The sequence below is a fragment of the Saccopteryx bilineata genome, chromosome 3, assembly GCF_036850765.1.
Source record: "Saccopteryx bilineata isolate mSacBil1 chromosome 3, mSacBil1_pri_phased_curated, whole genome shotgun sequence".
Lineage (NCBI taxonomy): Eukaryota > Metazoa > Chordata > Mammalia > Chiroptera > Emballonuridae > Saccopteryx > Saccopteryx bilineata.
The window spans coordinates 261108742-261126822 of record NC_089492.1 but is presented as its reverse complement, the minus strand read 5'-3'; the positions used below and the strand labels follow the sequence as shown (position 1 = coordinate 261126822).

The following is an 18081-nucleotide window of genomic DNA, read 5'->3' as shown; positions in this document are numbered from 1 at the left end:
AAACAGTCTACGTGGATATTCTACTTGGCAGAGGTACGCACAAGGTTCAGAGGGCCTCTGGGCATTGAAAATGAGGACTCTCTGTGGAAGGGAATACTTCACACTTCCTCAGAGCCTTCAGGTGAAGTGGGAGGCCTTGTCAGATATTAGCCAGTTGAGAAGGCCTGGCCCTCTGGCTAGGAAGCCATACCAGCTCAAGGGAGCTTACCTGAGATAACCTCACCACCGTGGCCCTGTTTGAGGAAGCTGAAGACGGTTTTCTGGTGGTAAGCACAGTCGATGCAAGCCTGGACAGCCTGCTGCAACACCACAGAGGCGCGGGCTGGCCCAAAATGGTCAGGGAGCTGCTGGACCTTCTTCTTATCTAAGTGGGGTCCAGTGCTGCCGTTCTTGTTCAAGTAAATACAAACTGCAGGAGACAAAGTATTAAATTTAAAAGCCTTACAGAGTACGTGGGGTAGAGAAGTTAGACAGCAGTGCTCTCTTCTGCCTTTTGTACCCTGGACTCTGGTCCCGAGCAGGACTCCCAGCTGCTTAGCTGGTGACACACTGCGGGAGGGGGTAGAGGGTGGCTGTGCCCAGCTGCTGCCAGCCCAAGCTGCATGACCAAAGACTCTGGGAACACAGCCTGCTGGAAGAACAGCCTGACCAAACGCCAACGCACAGCATTAGTATTTTGTCTTCTGTGCACTGAAAAGAAAATCTAAACTATTTCCCAAATATATATGTACTTTCACTTTTGGTACTTGGTTGCCTCACATATCCTTTGTGTATCTTACCTTATCTGTGTAAAGAGTTGTGGGGTCATAGCAATATTAGTGTGTATGCTTGAGTGTGTATGGTGTGTAGCCTTGGACTCAGAATGGTCATACGACTGTTCACTTGCCTTGCTTTCTGTTCTGGGTGTTGGAGTTCCCTTTTTATCTTCTACATCAACACTCAGGTCCAAAGAAAGTAGAAAAAAGAGAAAAAAATGGAATAAAGAAAAACACGAAAAGGGCTTGACGGTCCCATCTAGATATCTGTTTGTTTCAGTGGTTTCTCCTGTCAACTGGCTGGGCATTCTAACTGCAGCCCTCCACTGGGCACTGTGATGACAGGGGACAGGGGAGCACAGGAGGAAGAGCAGTCCTAAACAGAGCTGCTTCCTGGTCCCCGGAGAGGGCTCACCAAAGTCTGCTTAGCTGTGACATGCTCCCTGCTGGTCTTCCTCCTAGGCCTCCACTTCAGTAGGGGTCCTCTCCTTTACCACACTGTCATGGATCACTAACGGGAGGGGTTGGAGCACAAAAAGTCGCCTTTGTAATTAAAGGCACAAAAGATACGAGCAATGCTGCGTGGGCTGTGGATGAACTGATGTCTTTTTTGAGCCTTGTGTTGGCCGTCTGTGAAGTGAGGGGGCTGAGCCAGATGCCCTTTGAGGACTCTCCCACTTCTATCGTTGTAATTCTAAGGGGAAGCAAGGTGGAGAGACGAAAATAGAAAATAGAAAAGGGAAGAAGGATGTGGAAGGTGATAAATTAAAATAAATACTTAATTTATTTTAACTATGTTTTCTCCTAAAACCTACTGAAATGATGAAACCCTTAGAAGAATGTGGCAGTTTTAAAACATGGTCCCCAAATTCTTTGAGACAGCTTATATCAATCTCTGTGATACCTGCCTAACAGACTATAGTGGAAATGACAGCGTGCCAGTTTCTGGGCCTATAGCTTAAAAAAAACTAGCAATTTCCACTTCCTGTGTCTTGGGACATTGACTGCCATGTGGGAGGAGGCAAAACCACTCTCTAGTGAGGTCCACGTGGAGAGCAACTAACAGCCAGAACTCACTGGTCAGCACATGGTGGGAGTAATCCTCCAGCCCCAGTCAGGCTGCCACAGCTGAGACCACGGAACAGAGACAAGCTGTTGCCACTTAGCCCTGCCCACACTGTTGTTTTCAGCCATCAAGTTTCGTATTGGTTTGTTATATAGCAAAAGATTACTGGAACAGACTGTAGTACCACAAATAGGGTGCTAGAGTAACAAAAGCCTGACAATACAATACTGACTTTGGGACTGGGCAGCAGAAAGAAGCAGAAAGAGCCACAAAGAGAGCGTTGCAAAGGCTGTCAGCGAGGGCTGAAAAAAAAGTGAAAAAAACCTTATTGGAAGATAGAGGATAGGGGACACTTATTAGGTGGTGATGAAATGTTAGAACTGTCACTTGAAGTAACATGGAAATAGGAAATGTACCTGATAAACTCAACAAAATAGCTAAGGTGATTCTAGACAAAATAATGCAAGTGCCATCTGGCTTCCTTTCACTGTTTTTTTTCCTACTGCATCCATGATATCAGAATTGGAGGCTATAAAAAAAATTCAGATAAGGGTACAGCATATAAGGAATATGAAGTACCCACTTCATACTAACAATAAATAAAAACCTGAACAAACTAAATAAATCAACAGTCCTTTTTAGGTCCATCAGAGAAGTGAGGTCACAGGGCAAACTTCTGTCCCTCAAATTTGGAAAGACAGATAGGCACAGAGAATCACAATGTACTAGAGCAGAAACCTCCATGGGAACCAGAGCCAAAGTAGAATAATCTGAACTGTAATTGATGAATTGATGGATGCTCAGTGTGGACAAGTCTGAGAGTTAAAAACTCCAGGGGCCCAGTCATGTGGAGGGGAGTCTCTGCACTTTTTTGAGTTTTACCTCTAGGAGCTTAAACAGATTTTGGAGCAAGGAAAGTTATCATAGGTAAATAGGAGCATTATGTAAAATATAGAGGTCAATTATCTAAGAAGACATATTAATCTTTACTGTACATGCACCTAACAGAGCATCAAAATATGGGAGGCAAAAACTGATAAAACTTCAAGGAGAAATAGATAAATCCACTCTTAGAGTTGGAGACTGTAACATCCCTTTATCAGAAATGGACAGATCCAACAGGCAGAAAATCAGTAGGAACACTGTTAAACTCAATAGCACCATCAATCAACTGGAAATATAGATATCTACAAACTATTTCACACAACAACAGCAGAACACACATTCTTCTCAAACTCACATGAAACATTCACCAAGACAGACCATATTCTGGGCCATAACTACATATTAACAAATTAAAAAGAATAGAAATCATATGTCTGCTCTTAGACCACAATGGAATTAAACAAAAAATCAGAAACAGAGAGACAGGTAAAAAAAAAAATCCCTAAATAAGTGGAGATTAAACAACGTACTTCTATATAACACATGGATTAAAAAAATAAAAAAAAACTCTCAACAGAAATTTAAAAACATTTTAATAATAATAAAAATACATTGTGGGTTGCAGCAAAAGCAGTAGAGAGAAATTTATACATTAAATGCATATATTAGAAAAGAAGATATAAAGTCAATAGTCTAAGCTTCCACTTTGGGAAAATAAAAAAAAGAAGAGTAAATTAAATCCAAAGTAAGCAGAAGAAAAGAAATTTAAAAAAATTAGCCGAAATCAATGAAATTGAAAACAGTAAGTCAACAGAGAAAAATCAATAAAACCAAAAGCTCCTTCTTTGTAAAGATCAGTGAAATTGACAAACCTTTAGGCAGCCTACATAAAAAGAGAGAGAGAGAGATGATACAAGTCACTAATATCAGGAAAAAAAGGGGATGTCACTATAGATCCATGATCATTAACAACATAATAAAGAAATGCTATGAATAATTCTATACCCCAAAATTTCATATCTATATGAAATGGACTAATTCTGTGAAAGACACAATGTGTCAAACCTTAGAAAAGAAGAAAAAGACAATATGAATCTATATCTATATCTATCTATCTATCTATCTATCTATATACACTAAAGAATTTAAATCAATCAATAACCTTCCAAAATAGAAAGCAGCTGGCATAGATGAATTCACTAGTGAATACTAACAAACATTTAAGAAATATATTTTACAATTTTCTATAATCTCTTTCAGAAAACACAGAGAATACTCCTTAAGTCATTCTATGAGGCCAGCATTCCCTAAAACTAAAACCAAAGATATGAAAACTGATGAAGGAAACCACAAATACAACTGGATTTGGAAAGGCCTGTAGAGGGAGCTCTGGCCATACCACTCCCTGGTCAATTACCCCAAACAGAAAGGTGCCAGTTATTCCAAACAGGAAGACATCAGTAACAGACCCCAGTAGGAAGGAACTTATCTTGTGCTCCCAAACAGAAAATATAGCTACTGCAGTTCTTCAGTAGCAAAAAGTAGGATTTTCCTCTTGACCAGCAACAAGCCCAGCCAATGGAAACGCTGCAGCCCAGCCAACAGGGACCCTAGTTACCTGAACTCTTCGTTTCCTCCAATGAACTTTCATTTTTCTCTTGCTGATGACTTCTGTGTCCCATTTTTTTTCTATAAAAACCTTCCATCTTGTATTCCCTTCAGAGTATCTCTCTATTTGCTAGATGAGATGCTGTCTGATTCATAAATCATTTCATAAAGCCAATTAGATCTTCAAATTTACTGTTAAATTTTGTTTAATAGACATTACAAGAAAAGGAAATTAGAGACCAACATCACTCATGAACATAGATGCAAAAATCCTCAACAAAATATTAGCAAATTAAATCTAACAATATATAAAAAAACTATACATGATAACCAAATGGAATCTATCACAGGATGCCAGGCAGGTTTAATATTAAAAAAATAAATTAATGTGATTCATCACATCAACAGGCTAAAGAAGAACTATCACAGGATTATAACAATAGATGCAGAAAAACCATTTGACAAAAATCCAAGTCCAATTCATGGTAGACTCTCTTAGCAAATTAGAAATAGATGGGAACTGTCTCAACTTGATAAAGAACATCTACAAAAACCCTACAGCTAACCTCATGCTTAATGAGGAGAAACTGGAAGCTTTTCCACTAACATCAGGAACAAGGTAAAAGGATGCTCCCTCTTATCATAACTTTTCAACATTGCACTGGAAGTCCTAACTAATAAAATAAAAAAAGGTAAACAGATTGGGAAGGAAGAAATAAAATTTTCCTTGTTCATAGATGCCCAAATTGTATACGTAGAGGATGTGAAAGATAGAAAATATTCCTAGAACTAATAAACAATTATAGCAAGATTTTCATATGCAGGTTAATACACTTTAATATACTAAAGTAATGAACAATTTTTGAAATTAAAAACACAATACCATGTTAGCACCTCCAAAAATGAAAGTTATAAATATAACAAAATGTTTATAAAATTTGTATGAGGAAAACTACAGAACTGATGAACAAAATAAAAAAGAATTAAATAAATGGAGAGATATCCCAAGTTTATGGATAGGAAGACTCATTATTGTCAAGATGTCAGTTCTTACCAACTTGATCTATAGATTCAATGTAATCCCAATCAAAACTTTAGCAAGCTATACTGCTCACAGAAATTAGGGGATATTTTATCACTTCATTTTGAAATATCCCCTAATTTTTGTGAGCAGTATATTTTGTGGCTATTGCTAACCAAATTAAAATTTATACAAAGCAGCAAAAGATCCAGGACAGCTTACATAATACTGAAGAATAAATAACAAAGTTGAAAGACTGATGCTTCTCAACTTCAAGACTTGCTATAAAGCTACAGCAATCAAGATGGTATGGCATTAATGAAAGAATACAGACAATGTAACAGAACAGAGAGGCCAGAAATAGTCCCACATAAATATAGTCAATTGATCTTTGACAAAAGAGCAAAGGCAATACAATAGAACAAAGATCATCTTTTCAACAAATGGTGTACTTGCAAAAAAATGAATCTAGACAGACCTTACATCTGTCACAAAAATTAACTTAAAATACATTACAAACCTAAATGTAAAATTCAATTCTATAAAACTCCTAGAAGAACCCTGGTCAGGTGGCTTAGTGGATAAAGCATCGTCCCAGAGAGCGAGGTCACGGGTTTGATCTCCAGTCATGTATATGAGAGGGAATCAATGAGTGCACAACTAAGTGCAATAGTGAGTTGATGCTTTTCTCTTTCTCTCTAACTTTCTCCACCCCACTCTCAAGTCAATGGGGAAAGAATAACAACATCTATAAGATAACACAGGAGAAAACCAAGATGACTTTGTGTATGGCAATGACTTTTTAGATACAACAGCGAAGTCACAATCCAGGAAAGAAATATGAATGATCCTTGAATCATGTGGGCGTTAGGAGTGCTGACACCCGTGTAGCAAAAATCCATGGAAAATATAGTTTTGATAATGTGGTTGGTTGAATCTGTGGATGCAAAATAGATATGGAGGGCCAACTGTATATTTATTGAAAAAAATCTGCACATAAGCGGACCCTATAATGGTGAATACATGCCATTATACGTTTGTTGAAATCTACAGAATGTACACCATGCGAGAACCCTAAAGTAAACTATGGACTTTGGCTGATAATGATATTTCAATGTAGTTCTTCAACTGAAGCAAATGTACTGCTCTTGTGAGGGATGATGATAATGGAGAAGGATATGTGTGTAGGGGAGCCATGGGAATATGGGAAAACATTTCTATATCCACTGCTCAATTTTGCAATAACCTAATAAAAGTAGTCCAGTAAACATTTCAGAAAAAAAAAAAAGCTCTTCATAGCAGGTGCAAGTATTCAAGACTAGGGAAGCAGAATATAAGCATTTCCTAATTGTATGTGACCAAATTTCTAAATGTATGTAGAATCCTTTTATGCAGAGCATTTTGCAGGACTAGTTTTCCACCATACACTCTCTGGAAAATGCTACTAGAATAATAAATAATGATACTTTAAAAAGTAAGATGTCAGAAACAAAAAACCCAATATAAAGTTGGAAGATATAGTTGAGGAAAGCTTAAAGAAAGTTGAGCAAAAGACAAAGAGATTAGGACTAAGAATATAAAAAGGGTTAAGAATATTAGAGAGGAGTTCAAGAGGTTCAACGTCTGAATAACATGTATGTCAGAAACAGCGAATAAAGAAAAACCAGAAAAAAATCACTGATGGAAGAATTTAAGAAAATTTCAAGAAACTCAAGAATGGAATGGGAATACTAAGTGTTCAGCATGGTAGGTAAAAGTACTCATTTTAGGTGAAATTTCAGAACACTGGGTATGAAAAGAAGCTTCAAAGAGGATAAACAGGTTTCATACAAAACTAAAGATGTAAATCTAAGAATGATTTATGTGCGAAACAAAGACATGGGAAGTAGTAAACTGAGGATAATACAAAAGATGGTGAAGAGGATGTCAAGAGATTCCGAAGGCTCCAGAAGAGCTGTCTTTTAGAGTTTAAAATGGACAGAATATATAATGTGCCTTAATATAAAGAGAGACATATACAGTAGTAAGATAGTTTAAGGTTGAATTAGTTATTAGTATATAATGAAGTTAACACATAATAAAGAAATTGACAAGATTTACTCTGACAACAAAATGTGCAAAAGGAATTGTAATCATAGTACACTACATGGCTAAACTGGGAATAATATTTAACAAGCTACAATAAAATAATGAATTTTAATCTAATCAAAATTATGATAGGGTGCATGTACAGGGAAGTACATGTGGGTGGGTAAGGAACAAGAAGATTAAGAAGAGTTAAACCCTCATCTTCTAAAGTGGGTTGTTAGTTGAAAAATGCCTAAAGCTAAAAAAATAGCAGTATAAACATTCTGTTATCATATATGAAGGTAAATAAATAAAAGAATTAGCTAAAGTAAAGACGATGGGCTTTGGTGAGCAGTAAATGATGGGGAGTAGGGAGGTCTATTTGTTTTGTTTTGTAATAATTATTGTAGACTTATTATTCCTTTAGACTATGAGCATATAATAAATCTTAAAAAGTGTTGTGCAGTTAAAAAAAAGGTAATAAAAGGATACAATGTGGATCATAGCTTTTAAGCTATGATAGCTCTTATTGTTACCATTTGAAGAGAATATAAGGTAACATGGACTAATTTTATCATTGTATAGATGTGAAAACTGAGGCTCAGAAAGGAAAAGGACTTCAAATCTCAGACATGTCCCCTAAGTGCTGGTATACCTGCTTGGTTTAGCCCTCATTATTCTAGGTACCATTTAGGTGCCTAGCTTCCTTTCAACAGCATGTAAAAGACCCACAAGCAGCGAGAGCTTCATGACCAGGCCTCACCATTCCATTTAAATAAAGCTGACCATCTCTCCTGGCAGTCACTGAGCTGGCATCCCTTCCTTGGCCTGAATCTCATAACCCAGGAAAAATGGGGACTAACTTTGTATACATTTCTTGCTCTTGGCCGGGCTGTAGCAGTTTTCACTGATCACTGTGTCACCACTCCCCAGTTGGACCTTGGCTTAATTCTGTGACTTTCAGCAGAGGCAAGATTATTGCAATGGTGGAAGGTTCTGTTAGAAATCACTAAGAATGACCACCCTGAAGTGGAAAGGATGAGCAATAAAAACTGAACGAGGGAACTCCTGGTGCTGGCCCCGCCTCCACCCCACTGCCCGCCCCAGCTCCCCAACCTTGAGTTCACAGACTATATACCCAAGTTTCTTTGAGTGTTTCTGACTGGATGGAGGTTTCTATGAAACTACTACAAATGCCGAAAATAATTTTTAAAAATCCTATTTAAGTTTATAAATGGACAGGGGACTAATTATTGGTACATGATGAGAAAGTACAGACACAGGAGCCTGGGGCTTGTTGCAGCTAGTACCGTGATCTGCTCTTACCTGTGGGGGCCTGCATGGCTGAGCTGGGGATGGTGGCAGCATCTTGGGGTACAGTGCTGGTATCCGGTTCAGGGGTGCTGGTTGTTGGTGAGGTGGGTGGTGGATTCAGCAGAGTCCGAGGTTTCCTCTGTCAAAATGGATGGGGAGAAGTTTGCTATCCATGATAGGTATCTTGTCTTCTAAGTCCTCTATTCCTAGCACTTAATGAACCCATGAAATGAAAATACATCTGTAGGTGGGTCTGTTTTATTTTTGTTTTCTACATAGCATCTTTCCAAAGCTATAGATATAGTAGATGCTTAGTAAATATTTTCTGAATCTACGCACAAGATTCTGGGCTTCTGTACAATCAGCACTTAATTCACTGACTTTTAGACTAGATTCAGCATTATGATTTAAAGTTCCAGGTTCTTTACTAGTTGGGCAGACAAAAAGCACACGAATAGTGCTATGGCTTAAATCTATTTGGCATTGTATTTTCTTTCTCTTGGAAAATGGGAATGTTCCTTCCTCTTGAGCTCATTACCTTCACTTATTATCTTCAACCTTATACTCTAGTAATCCCTAACTGTTACTTCTCTAAAATCCATACCTGGTCCACACCATTACACTAAGAAGCCATAAGCCATTCCTTCTGCTTAAAATGTCCTTTTTTTAAAAAAAATCTTACAAATATCTGTTTATCCAAGAAGCTTTTCTAGATTTTATTTAGTTACTATATCTTTTGTGCTATCTCTGCTCTTCGTATTGTTGCATTTGTCACAATGTACGGTCATTAGATATTTATATACTGGTGTACCTATTAGCCTGGAGCTCCCTGCGAGTCTGATTTTGAGTACTATTCCTAACATGATACTTGGCATATAAATGTCAATAATATTTGTCAATGAAGCATACAGTATAGAACACCATTGATAGGGAAAGTAATAAAAATTATTTGAGAGACAACAAGTATGTCCTCTATGATGTTCGGGGCAGCCTGTGGGGGAGAAGGCTCTCAGAGGGTTCTTTCCAAGAAAATGTTTTCTAAAAGCCATTCAGAATGCAAGAAAAACATAATTATCACTGAGGTCCAGAAATGCCTTCTTACTAAATGGCATGTAGAGGCTTCTGCTGGGAGCTGTATAAACCTGTCTGCCTCCTAGGAGTGTTAATGTCTAAAGAGACAGCACCAACGACAGTGAGCACATAGTGTAAGCCGGCCTTTCCTGTGAAAGTAATCATACAAACACTTACGAAAGCACACAGGGGACATGGACATCTCATATTTTTTGATGTTGCTAAAAGTAAAAATCCAAATAAGCAACAAGTTGAGGTAGAAAGGAACACTGAGTTCAACTTGGCTGAGTTGGTGGTAGGATTTTAGGGGGTCTTTGAAGGAACAATCCTGGTAAGGTGCCCAAATATTATATTTAGAAGAAACCAGAAAAAATGGAAGGTATTATTACTATTTGAGATAGATGCAATTATCTGCATTATATCTATTAGTATATTACCTAATCACCATTTTACTGGTTAGAAAATGGGCTCACGGCATTACTCAAGAAGCTTTCCTAACCTGACCCGTGGTGGCACAGTGGATAATGTGTTGACCTGGAATGCTGGTCACCAGTTCAAGCCCCGGGCTTGCTCGGTCAAGGCACACACGAGAAGCAACTATGAGTCGATACTTCCTGCTCTTCCCCTATCCCCCTTCACTCTGCTTTTCTCTCTCCTCTCTCTAAAATCAATCAATAAAAGGTCTTAAAAAAAATGTTTCCCAAAGTCACATGGGTGGTAACAAATGAATATGAAATATTTATATAAAACTAAGTTTATCTGGTTTCAAAGTCTCAAATTAGGAGACCACTTGGCTGGATTAAATGGAAACGTTATATATACACTGACAACAGTAGACAGGAGGGGGAGTCAGGGAGTCAGATGCCATGAAAATACAGGCTGAGATGAGAATTACTATTTTCAGGAGGTTGGAAAAAAAGAGGACTTTGGCTACTATGTTTGGGATTGTCTGAGAAAGCAGAACAGAGGCAATCACAGAGTCACAGTTCTTAGATTTTGAAGGATCTTAAAGATCATTAAATTTAACCAGTATTTCTATTTCCTTGTCCCTGAAAGCATCCCTTCCATCTAGTCACCCGGTCGCTGAGGAAATACCTCTCATGATGGGAGACCACTACTTGTATTTTGGAATCGATTTAACTGTTCCTTTATCCTGAAACAAAGTCTGTCTGTTCAAGTTTCTGCTTATTTGGTTCTGGTTCTGTCTTTGGAACCTCAGACAAGTTTTCTCCCTCTTTAATCTGACTATCCTCAAGATGTCATCACATAATCAAAAGCACAGCTTCTCTGGCCTTGTAATAATCTAAGGGCCTTTAGCCTCCCCTCCACAACAGGAGAATGAGAAGACAGTCATGGAGACAAAAATGAATCAGGACCTAGGTTAGGGGTTAGTGGTAGCAGGTCAGGAGCATTATACATTACATATAAAGATCAGGATGTGACATTGAGACATCGAAGCCAATAAATAAGAGAGAATCTTAATTAGAACACTACCACTCAAGCCATCCATCTAACCATCCTGCATATCCTGAACATCTCTGAAGAGATTGAGATATAAGGCACTGTAGGAGAAAGTGAGACAAAAAATTAGGTTCTCGACCTTGAGCTTATATTCTAGTAGGACTGAAGTCAGCTGGAACTAATAAGCAAAACAAAACCAACTAACCAACCAACAAAACTTTGGGAAGAACTTATGAGATTGGAATGGAGTCCCCAAGAGGACTGAGTATCATCTCCACAGTGGATGTCAGACAGTCTAGCTCAGAGGGAGCTGCAGAGATACAGAGAGGTAGGAAGTGAGTGGAGAGGGTGATGCCAAAGACAGTCCCAGAGAAGCAGCTGAGGAATTTTCCTATAGATTGCTTCCCTCGGGAAGGTAAGCATGAAGAACTGGTCATGACTACAAGGTGGCACTTTTAGGAACAGTGTTCAGCGAAGCCTGACTCAACAGTCTTTCCCAACACTAAAGGTAGGTGTTACCTCCCTCAAGAAATGGGAGAGTTAATACTATATGTGGTAGGATTGCAGTGACCTTGAAACTAGATCTGGGGACCCATCTCTGTAGCCTTTGCTGTTTATTAACTATGTGCCCTTAGGAAAGTCATTTCACACCTCTAAGCCTCAATTTACTTAACTTATAAATAATATTAACATTACTCATCTCCTTGGGTTTTGTAAAGATTATGTGATATGTAATGGTATCTCATACAGAGCCTGATACTTAGTAGGTATTAGATAATTTTTTTAAAAGAAGGGGCAGGAATAGAAAAAAAATACATTTACAGAGTCAATTTCCTCTTTTTGTTTACATGCCTGGGCATCCACTCTGGGTTAACAATCAGGAGCAGGGCCTTCCGTCTATGGAAGACATTAGACCAGAATTCCCTTGAATGTGAGTAACTTTCAAAGTCAAAATTTGTTTCTTATCCACACCATACAATGTCTAATATTACTTATTGCCAGGTAAGTAGCTAAGTAGGAATAACAACTTAGGAAATTCCTCTTAACAGCATACATAAAGTGCAGAATAGGGTCAGACATGTCCCTTTTCGAGATGAATGGATATGGATGAGTCACCCCTTTATAGTCATTTTTACTTTCTGAGAAACCCACATTTTTACCTACCTTACTGCCAGGTTTGGGACCCCTCTTCTTTGGGAATTTCAAAGGTTCAGCTGATTTGGATGGAGTAGCAATGGGATGAGGAATTAGGGGCTTGGGTGTCCGGCCCCGCTTCTTTCCTGGTTTACGACCTCTCTGCCCTGGTTGATGCTCCAAGTCAGTTTTGGTGCTGGTGTGGATGCTGGATTTCTCAGTGTTCACATCAGGTGCAGGGTAGGGACTCTTTGGAATCACAACTGCAAGAAAAAGACTCATTCTATCACCCTTCCTCCCACCTGTTCCCTATCCCCTCCAAAAACAAACAAACAAACAAAAAACTTGCTATTTCCACTTGGTTAGTTTTATCTCAAAAAGCTAGTTTCTTGGCATCTGACCTAAATATCAGAAAATCTCAGGGGAGCACTGAAGTTAGCTTGGCTAGAATTGGAAGTTTTAATTATTTCTGGTAGATGCAGTAAAAAATTTTAAAAATTTCTCCCCAAGGCATCTAGTTAGAGCATATAAACAGAACCATAGGCTCAGAAATGGAATGTCTACAATCCTTTCCTGCTAAGAATGAGGATCTGAGGTTCAGAAGAGAAAATGATGCCTTCCCTAGGTTACACTGTGAGTTGGGATGAGGACTTATGTTTTGAAAGTAGGCCCTTCAACCAAGTCAGGGATTTTCTATATCAGACTACTTAAAGTTTTAGTGTGGTTATTACAGTGAAGAGTAGTGAAACACATACAAACCTATACACTTGATAGCATCTCTCCTCACCTTAAAAATCTTTGTTCCATATTACCTTTAAGGTAAAGTACAAATTCTTTATCCTGATATCCAAGGACTGTTGTGACTTTGTCCCTGCCTTGCTCTCCAGTTATATTTGATGTCATTTCCTGTTATCTGTCCCCATGTTTTAGACCATTTTCTGAACACCAATTCATTCATATATGTTGAGTTCTCTATTCTTCCTGGTCAGACATGCATCAGTATTCAGTTTCCAAAACTCAGCTTCTTACTGAAGCCTTGTTTGACTACACCCCAAATAAGTCAGTGTCCCCTCCAAAGTATTCTGTAGACATCTATGTTAAAGTACTTTCAATTTTACTCCAATCATTCATCTTCTTCTGAAATTGATAATTCTCTAAGATAAGGGATATCTAATTCATTCCATGCATATTTATTGAACATTTACTATAGGTTATACACTGTCCTAAGCCCTGGGGATAGAACAGTGCTGAAAACAGACATCGTTTCCACTCTTATGGAGCTTAGCTTCTAGTGGGGAAGACAGAAAATATACTAATAATATGCAATATAATGTTAGGCAAGTGCTATGACCAAACTAAAGCAAGGTAAAGAGATATTAGAAACATCTCAGGGTTGCCTGACCAGGCAGTGGCGCAGTGGATGGAGCGTCAGACTGGGATGCAAAGGACCTGGGTTCGAGACCCCGAGGTTGCCAGCTTGAGTGCGGGCTCATCTGGTTTGAGGAAAAGCCCACCAGCTTGAACCCAAGGTTGCTGGCTCCAGCAAAGGGTTACTCGGTCTGCTGAAGGCCCGTGGTCAAGGCACATATGAGAAAGCAATCAATGAACAACTAAGGTGTTGCAACACGCAATGAAAAACTAATGATTGATGCTTCTCATCTCTCTTCGTCCCTGTCTATCCCTCTCTCTGACTCACTCTCTGTCTCCGTAATAAATAAATAAATTAAAAAAACCGAAACATCTCAGGGAGAAATCGAGGGGTGAGGAAAACCCTCTTTAGAGAGGTGACATTTGCATAGGGCTCACAAATGAAATAAAAGCAAAGCCTTATGAAGATCTGAGGAAAAAGCCTTCCAAATAGAGGGTATATAACAAGTGCAAAGACTCTGAGATGGGTACATGTTAGTGTGTTTGAGAAATGGAAAGGCTAGTATATAGCTGGAATTGAGCAAGCAAAGGGGAGAGTGAAGGGAGAATAGGTTATAAAGGGAGCAGTGATAAGATCATGTAGGACTTTGTAGACTTGAAAATGAACTGGAACTTATTCTAAGTATGAAGGGAAGCAACTGGAGGGTTTTGAGCAAAGGAGTGACAGAATATACCGAAAAGGAACACTACAGCTGCTCCGGGAGGGGGCAGGCAGTATTAGATCTAGAGACTAGTTTAAAAAACTCATTATAGTGGACAGGTAGAAGGTAATGTTATTTATATTTCCAGATAGGCTGTGATAGATTATGACAGTGCACTGCTGCTAATGCAACAACTAGAAAAAGTCAGATAAATCAGTGGTCCTCAACCTAGTTTAATGTCAGAAAATATTTTCACGGACCGGCCTTTAGGGTGGGACAGATAAATGTATCACGTGACCGAGACATGCATCAAGAGTGAGTCTTAGACGGATGTAACAGAGGGAATCTGGTCATTTTTTAAAAATAAAACATCGTTCAGACTTAAATATAAATAAAATGGAAATAATGTAAGTTATTTATTCTTTCTCTGCAGACTGGTACCAAATGGCCCACGGACTGGTATCAGTCTGCGGCCTGGTATCAGTCCGCGGCCTGGTATCGGTCCGCGGCCCGGTGGTTGGGGACCACTGAGATAAATCACTGCAGTGTTGTAGAAATCATGGAGATTGGATGAACTGGAATTCCAGACTTGTGTAGGAAGGGTTCTGAGGTAGCTGACAATTTTCCTTCCTGAGGGCATTTGCTGATTTGGGGCATGGATTTAGGATCAGGGTTGGCCTATGCCGAGGAGCTCTCCAGGAGGAAAGAGACATCAGAGAGGTTGCTGTGACAGACTGGAACTGGAGGAGCTCCATGTGTGTTTTCCCCATGGGACATCTGCTGAGTTCTGAGTCTGCGCACTTGAGCTGTAAAGCAAGGCTCAGAGCTTCTAAGAGGTAGAATACAATCTCCCATAATCCTGAGGTTTTAGGAGACAAGATTCCAATAAGAAGGAGAAGCGCTATGTTAAACATATATATATATAGCTGATTTCCCATCAAGATTTTGAAATTTTAAGAAAAATGAGAGATCAAACATGGCATTCTAGGCCAACATAATAAGGAAAGAAAGAGAAATAAAAGCTATAAATGTAGATTGTAAAGAAGAATTATTTGGACATGACCATAGTTTTTACAAAGTCTATTGTATTTTTATATATACCACCAATTAGAAAATAAAAACCCCCAAGTCAAATATTCAGTGAAAGATGTACAAGACATCTACACTAAACTATAAAACATTCTCAGAAAAATTAAAGAAGCTCTAGATATCATGCAGCCATGAAGGGATATATCACACTTATGAACTAGAAGACTCAATATTGTTAAGTTCTCAATTGTCATTAAATTGATGTAAAGAGTCAATACAATTCTAATCAAAATCCCAGCAGTTAAATTTTTAGAGTGTGTGTACACCCAAACTGACGAGTTAATTCTAAATTTTATTTGGCAATAAATAGCAGTGTTATTTGTAAAACTAAAACTTGAAATGACCCAAATATCCACTTTTGGTAAAATGGATTTTTTTTTTCTTTTTTCCAAGCTGGAAACGGGGAGAGACAGTCAGACAAACTCCCGCATGCACCCGACCAGGATCCACCCGGCACGCCCACCAGGGGCAATGCTCTACCCACCAGGGGGCGATGCTCTGCCCCTCCGGGGCATCGCTCTGCCGCTACCAGAGCCACTCTAGCGCCTGGGGCAGAGGCCAAGGAGCCAACCCCAGCGCCCGGGCCATCTTTGCTCCAATGGAGCCTTGGCTGCGGGAGGGGAAGAGAGAGAAAGAGAGTAAGGGGGGGGGGTGGAGAAGCAAATGGGCGCTTCTCCTATTTGCCCTGGCCGGAATCGAACCTGGGTCCCCCGCCCGCCAGGCCGACGCTCTACCGCTGAGCCAACCGGCCAGGGATTTTTAAGAATGTTATATAGTTAGTAGTTTTCAGAGTATTGTCTGAGAATCTCTGAGGGTTCTTGAAATCCTTTTAAGATTTTCCTGTAAGATGAACATAATTTTCATGATACTAAAACATGATTTGCCTTTTTTACTCTCATTCTCCAACAGTGGAATTTTCCAGAGAGTACATGTGTGATATCATCACTCTTAAAGCTAATTGAGTGTGTGCTTGTATATTCTTATGTTGTAAAAGGTTTAAGTTTTAATTTCTAATATGGTGATATAAGTAACCCACATAAATAAAAGCTCTTTGGGTTTTTAAGGATACAGAAGTTTCCTGATAACAAAAGCTTCAAGAACCTCTGATCTATAATTCTAATCCCTTCCTTGCCCTTCTTTTCCCAACACACTTGCCTAGAAAAATCCCAATCCAACTCTCTACCTATTTCACATCTAAGCCTGAGTAACTGAACATGCCAAATGTTTAAACTGATTACTATAAACCCCAAGACTGCCCGTATATCTCCAGTAACAGATCATGAAGTCTGAGCTGGGGGTGGGGTGTTAGTGAATTACTTTCGAATTCCTGCCGTCACATGAGAAGGTGCTGAGTCCTTGGTTTGTACATAGTGCATGTTTGTAGAATAAAAAAGGAAACATAAAAGAGAACTGAACAGGGCTTCACTTGGCTTTCTAGTGGTCAGAAAGTAATTTGTCTTTTCTTTTTCCTTAAGGCTGGACATAAAAGGCCCTGATGCCCACTAGCAAACGAGGTGCCCTTTCTAGCCTAAAAGATCTGGACAGAAGAAACTAACCAATTAGACTAACAGTTTTGAAAAACCAGAGCATGCAGGTCATATATGAGCAGATAGCACTGAAATTAAGCTTTGTACTAATTTAAAAGTTTTTAATAACAAATTTCTTAAGCTATCCCAAGGGATTCTAAAATTTGGAAGTTTTCCCCACTAGGAAGCCCTGTTCTGTCATATCCTAACTTAATTATCCTAGTTGAAAAAAATAAAAACCAAACTGGGTGATATCAGGGGACCAGAAATCTAATTCTAGTTTTCTCCCTTATGGTGTGACCTTGAGTTTGTCATTTAAACATGATCTATTTTTATTTTTCCTAATGTAAATAATTAAATAATTGAATGACTGTCCTACTTCAGAGAAAGAGGAAAGATCAGGAAATTCCCCAACACATTTTGATGCTACAAAGGTTGACAGAATCACACCCTTAATCAACAATACTTTGATAAAATTCTTATACAATTATAAAGACTTAGAGAAGGGAGTGACTAACTCTAAGGGAAGGAGAGAGGGCAAGGGAGACAGGCAAGCGAGAAGCAAGACTCATCAGGCAAGATTTCAAAGTGACATTTTAACTAATTTTTGGAGAACAATTGATCTTGCATTAGGAAAAGGGCAAGGGTAGAGAGTGAGTAAGGGTACTTCAGAGGGGATAGTATATAGAAAGGCATGGATCTGTTAAAAAGCATGGTTATATGTTATATGACGAGCTGTGGGTAGTTTTGTGTGGCTGAAGTCTATGAGGAGAAACAGGTAAGGTTAGAGAGAGATGCTGGAGCCAGCTTGAGAAGAGTCCATGTTATATTTAAGGAATGTTCCAGCTCTAACACAGAAAGACTCTACCAAGAGACACAGGGTGGGTACTGTGGCTCTACATATGGAAAAAGTAATGGTGAGGCTAATGGTAAAGGCAGAAGCACATCTAAGGCAGGGTAGTGGCACACAGATGGGTAGAACTGGAAGATACAAAAATAGACTTAAAAAAACACC

The 18081-nt window shown here is 39.0% G+C and overlaps 1 protein-coding gene across 9 annotated transcripts in view; it reads right to left on the bottom strand.

The window, feature by feature from the left end:
- The window catches only part of SCMH1 (Scm polycomb group protein homolog 1), a 167455-nt gene that overhangs the window by 19905 nt on the left and 129469 nt on the right, over positions 1 to 18081 (bottom strand). For all 9 annotated transcript variants that reach the window (XM_066269491.1, XM_066269489.1, XM_066269494.1 and 6 more), the window contains 3 exons: positions 12413 to 12645; positions 8729 to 8855; positions 209 to 409 (listed from right to left, as the gene is read on the bottom strand). In XM_066269491.1, the coding sequence (XP_066125588.1) occupies positions 209 to 409; positions 8729 to 8855; positions 12413 to 12645 (561 nt within the window). The remainder of the gene's footprint in view (positions 1 to 208; positions 410 to 8728; positions 8856 to 12412; positions 12646 to 18081) is intronic.